Below are 4,583 nucleotides of genomic sequence, written 5' to 3'. Positions count from 1 at the left end.
TCTCCCTACCAAAAGAATAGCCAAAGAATAACTCCCTCAGCCAAAGTCCTATACAAATTGTGGCTAAAACCCATTCAGCATTGGCAATATCAACTTACACTAAATTGTACTATCCTGAGACCCATTTTCACTGGACATGTAAATAAGAAAGACAAATCCTGGGGATCCCTGGGTGGCTCAGTGGTTTAGCGCCTGCCTTTGGCCCGGGGCGTGATCCTGGAGTCCTGGGATTGAGTCCCGCATCAGGCTCCTGGCATGGAGCCTGCTTCTCCCTCTGCCTGTGTCTCTGCCCCCCCCCCCTCTTTCTATGTCTATCATGAATAAATAAATAAAATCTTTAAAAAAGAAAGAAAAATCTTGATACATACACACACATTTATTGACTACCTCCTATGACTTCTTTATTTCAGCTAGTTTGACACTGTGTTCTTCTTATCAACAACAAAATCAGCAATTGTAGTGTTTTTCAATTAGAGGCTTAAATATCAACAAAATAGAGATTTCAGTTAAATTTGATTAGGGGGAATCATACAGATATAATTATATCCCTTTCTACTATCAAGTTATCCAAAGGTGTAGTCACCAAGTGGAAAAGCAAAATAGAGGGTTGATGGACCTTGGGAGTTTTAGGAAATGAAATCCCACAGATGAGGATAACATTTGGATTTTTTGCTTCTGTATCTATCATCCTTTAACCTGCACCTTATGACACTAGGAATGGCTACAAAGTAACCCTCTACTCTCCTAGTATAGGGAGAAATATTCCGTGTAGGACATTTAGGTTTATATTTGATGTTCAATATTTATCATTTATGCTACCCATCTATACAGAAAGAGAGATTTGCATACACACACATATATGGTTTAACATAAATGTTAGACGTTACCTGGTATTACAAGACATTAAGTAGAAACATATAATGAAATCTCCAAGTAGTTTCAGTAAATGGAAAAGAGGTCCTAATTTGGGGAGGCATATTACCACTGTCAGTGAGAATAAAGGATTAGAGAGTTTAGGAATCTCATTGAAGTAACTTTTTTCCCTTCGTCTTATGAAACATCAATGTGCATGCATGGCCAGTAAGTAAATCATAAAGTTACAATATTCAATATCAACATTATTTGTGTCTTTAGCTAAGATATATGTAGATAGAATAGAATACATTAATTTCATAATGCCTGTGTATCTGTCTGATACACTTAAAAATGAATTGTATTCATTCATCAACATTGGGTAGTCTCTGAAATCTCACAAAGTGAATACTAACAGACTGTTCTATTTTGACATCATTCAACTATGTCTGGAGCATATACAAATTTTGTGCTTTTTGTGAGATGTAATTAATCAATGGAATGAAAAGACCTTCCCATGGGAAATGCTCTTCAACCGTTTGGAATAGAAATTGAAACTTGAGAAATGAAGAGAAAACAAGCAAAAAAATATTAGACCTTCTGTTGGTTAAAAAAAAAAACAACTGTAGAGAGTTGCAAATAATACCTTCTGCATAAAATTAGGATTCTACAAGTTCTGCCCACTTCATAAAAAGGGCAAAGAAAATATTCACTACACCATCTCATAGTAGAAGAAAATAGGCTTTCACTTTTTTGAAGTTCTAGTGTGGAAGACTTTTCTATGAGGAACAGAAACACTAAATCTATGCCACACTCAATTAGTGGGGCTGGAATTCATTTTAGCTTGAGATGCTTTTGTGTGGATATTTCAAGCTGTATATCCCAAGAAGTCCAGCAGAAGCAAAGACTAAACTGTCTATAATTTTAAAACACAGGGCATCCAGGTAACCTATGGAAAAAATAATACTGCTGAGGATTAGTTCGTGATTTAAAGATACAAACCACGTAAAGGAATTTACCAGCATCGAAACTGTCAGCAGATACAACTGATAGAATTGCTATCCTCGGAGGGGCTTCATCCCGGCTGAGGAGCTACAGCCGCTGGCGGCCGCGGGTCTCACAGCCGCTCCGGGTTTTTAGAACTTCAGCTAAAAAAATGGGCAGAATTTTCCTTGATCATATCGGTGGTACCCGTCTGTTTTCTTGTGCAAACTGTGACACAATCCTGACCAACCGCTCAGAACTCATCTCTACTCGGTTCACAGGCGCCACTGGCAGAGCATTTCTTTTTAACAAGGTAGTTAACCTGCAATACAGTGAAGTTCAAGACCGGGTCATGCTCACTGGCCGCCACATGGTTCGAGATGTGAGCTGCAAGAACTGCAATAGCAAACTCGGATGGATCTATGAGTTTGCCACTGAAGACAGCCAGCGCTATAAAGAAGGCCGTGTGATCCTGGAACGCGCTCTAGTACGAGAGAGTGAGGGCTTCGAGGAGCATGTACCATCTGATAACTCTTGAAGAAAAAGAGATAACTCCATCTTTTCCCAGGTCTCCTTCACTGAAAACAAAAATCTACTTACATACACTGTCACCTTAGCATCAGGGTCGGATTCATGAACTGCGGAACAAGAGGTTGTGAGAATCTAAGATGGAACCTTTCTTTCTTTCTTTTCTTTTTTTTTTTTTTTTATTTCCAATTTTCCATCCAGCAGCAGTGTGTAGAGAGAGTATTATGCAGATGCCGTTAATTTTTTTTTTCCCTGTGTTTACATCTTGAGGCAGAATAGTCTGTCTGCAGCTACCTGATGGGCTATGTAAGGGGAAAAAAAATCTGGGCTATCGGAGTGAAAAAGTGTGTTTTGTGTAAATTTTGAAAGGAAAATGTGTCAAGAGCATGGTTTTTAAACTTACTTGGGCTTCGTTTAAAACATTTTTTTTTTTAAACCCAGTTATTTCTTGACTTGCTAGCTTCAGGGAAGAGGTCCAGATTTGCGACCAGCGCTAAAGGTTCAGTGTTAGATGGCTTGTGCTGGCCGCTGTGCCATGTTCTTGTCAGAGATGAACCGTGGCACCAGAGCCCATCCTTCCTTGTCAGTCTTGACCCACAGACGTCACCATTCCTAGTTATTTGTCACCATATAATCGGTGTTGATTGGAAACTTTACCTGAAATGGGGCAGAACTGCTTGGTTGTCTTTTCCATGTAACTTAAGCATAGTAATATAAATAAAGTAATAGTTGGAAAAAAAAAAAAAGAATTGCTATCCTCAAATACAAAAATTAAAGTAATATTTAAAAAATGAGTTTAAAATAATTATGTTTAAAATTGGTAGAGAAATTAAGTTGTAATGGAAATCATAGTGAAAGAAGAGCAGGTTTGGTGGGGAAAAATCAGAATTTTGAAAGAACTACATAAAACTTCATTGCTATATATGAACTCAGTTAATTAACAGAGAAAGTAGACGTATATCTTCAGTTCCAAGAAATGTCCATCATAACAGCTCATAGAGAAACAAACTAATGAACTTATTATGGTTTTTGTTTTTTTTTCAGAGTTGTTGAAATTTAAAGAGTGGCAACTTATAAACAACATTTCGTAATCACTGAAAACAGCCAGCAACAAAAAAGAAGTGACCATGAGTGTTGAACTTGATTATGGAGACTCTGGCCTTCCCCTATAGGTTTCAGAAAATAACAAGGGAATAAATAAAAGGTTTCTAGATGTGTCCAAATGGGGATTCTTGGGAGAGTGACATCAGCAAAATGGAGGATCAAGAAGCATCATTATCTTCTTCCTTGAACATAGACCAGAATGACAACAAGATTAAGAAACAACCAGAAACTATGGGAACCAACTTATAGGAGTTCTGGCACATAATCAAAGGTTTACCGCAGTCAAGCAAATGCTCCATCAAGAAAAAGCTATCTTCAAAATGCTAAGGAAGTTTTGTAACATTTCTATTCTTAATTCCCTCACCGCCTTCAAGCACAGAGCAAAGCAAGCCTGGACACCTGTTACTCTCTAAAAACCAGAAGAAAGAGAGCAGACTTGATTTGCAAATTATTGTATATGTTCATTCTAACTTGGCTGGGAGGTACTTGAATAAGTGACTGGCTCATCTTCATCTCACATAACTAGGAACATAGGTAGGAAAAGCAACCAGCACTGCTCATTAAAGTTATGAGGACAACAAATCCACAGACACCAAAGGCAAGAAATTCTGAGTGGAGATCTATAATAGATCATCTAAAACCAAGAGGAAAACAAAACAAAACTAGAGTGAGACATTTTAGGGAATTAGGACATTTAAAAGCAATAGCATATATAGGAAAATTTAGAAAGTCATGTGCATACCAGACAAGATACATGCTCAGAAGTCTTTTTTTTTTTAAGATTTTATTTATTTATTAATGAGAAACAGAGAGACAGAGAGGCAGAGACACAGGCAGAGGGAGAAGCAGGCTCCACACAGGGAGCCCGACATGGGACTCGATCCCAGGTCTCCAGGATCACACCATGGGCCAAAGGCGGCACTAAACTGCTGAGCCACCCAGGCTTCTCCATGCTTGGAAGTCTTAAGAAGAACTTAAACTTTCTCCTCAGCTCTTCCCTAGTTCAAAACAAGCCTAGCTGATCGGTAAAAACATACACCCACAGAGAGCTAGTTTGTAAAGACTGAAAGAGATGGTTATCTTTTTTTTTTTCTCTTTTTGGTGTATTTTTGTTT

At 38.1% G+C, this 4,583-nt stretch overlaps 1 protein-coding gene across 1 annotated transcript; it reads left to right on the top strand.

Moving 5' to 3' along the window:
- Positions 1-1,924: 1,924 nt before the first annotated feature.
- LOC112915139 (protein yippee-like 5) lies at positions 1,925-3,110 on the top strand. Its single transcript, XM_025992384.2, has one exon. It carries the CDS (start codon positions 2,009-2,011, stop codon positions 2,372-2,374), a length of 366 nt encoding a protein of 121 aa, XP_025848169.1. The 5' UTR covers positions 1,925-2,008; the 3' UTR covers positions 2,375-3,110.
- Positions 3,111-4,583: the final 1,473 nt, after the last annotated feature.

Source organism: Vulpes vulpes, chromosome 16 (genome assembly GCF_048418805.1).
Source record: "Vulpes vulpes isolate BD-2025 chromosome 16, VulVul3, whole genome shotgun sequence".
Lineage (NCBI taxonomy): Eukaryota > Metazoa > Chordata > Mammalia > Carnivora > Canidae > Vulpes > Vulpes vulpes.
This window is presented reverse-complemented; position numbering and strand designations above follow the sequence as displayed.

Bases quoted from the DNA above. Each gene is read 5' to 3' on its own strand.
- LOC112915139 (XM_025992384.2), top strand. From the start codon at position 2,009: ATGGGCAGAATTTTCCTTGATCATATCGGTGGTACCCGTCTGTTTTCT.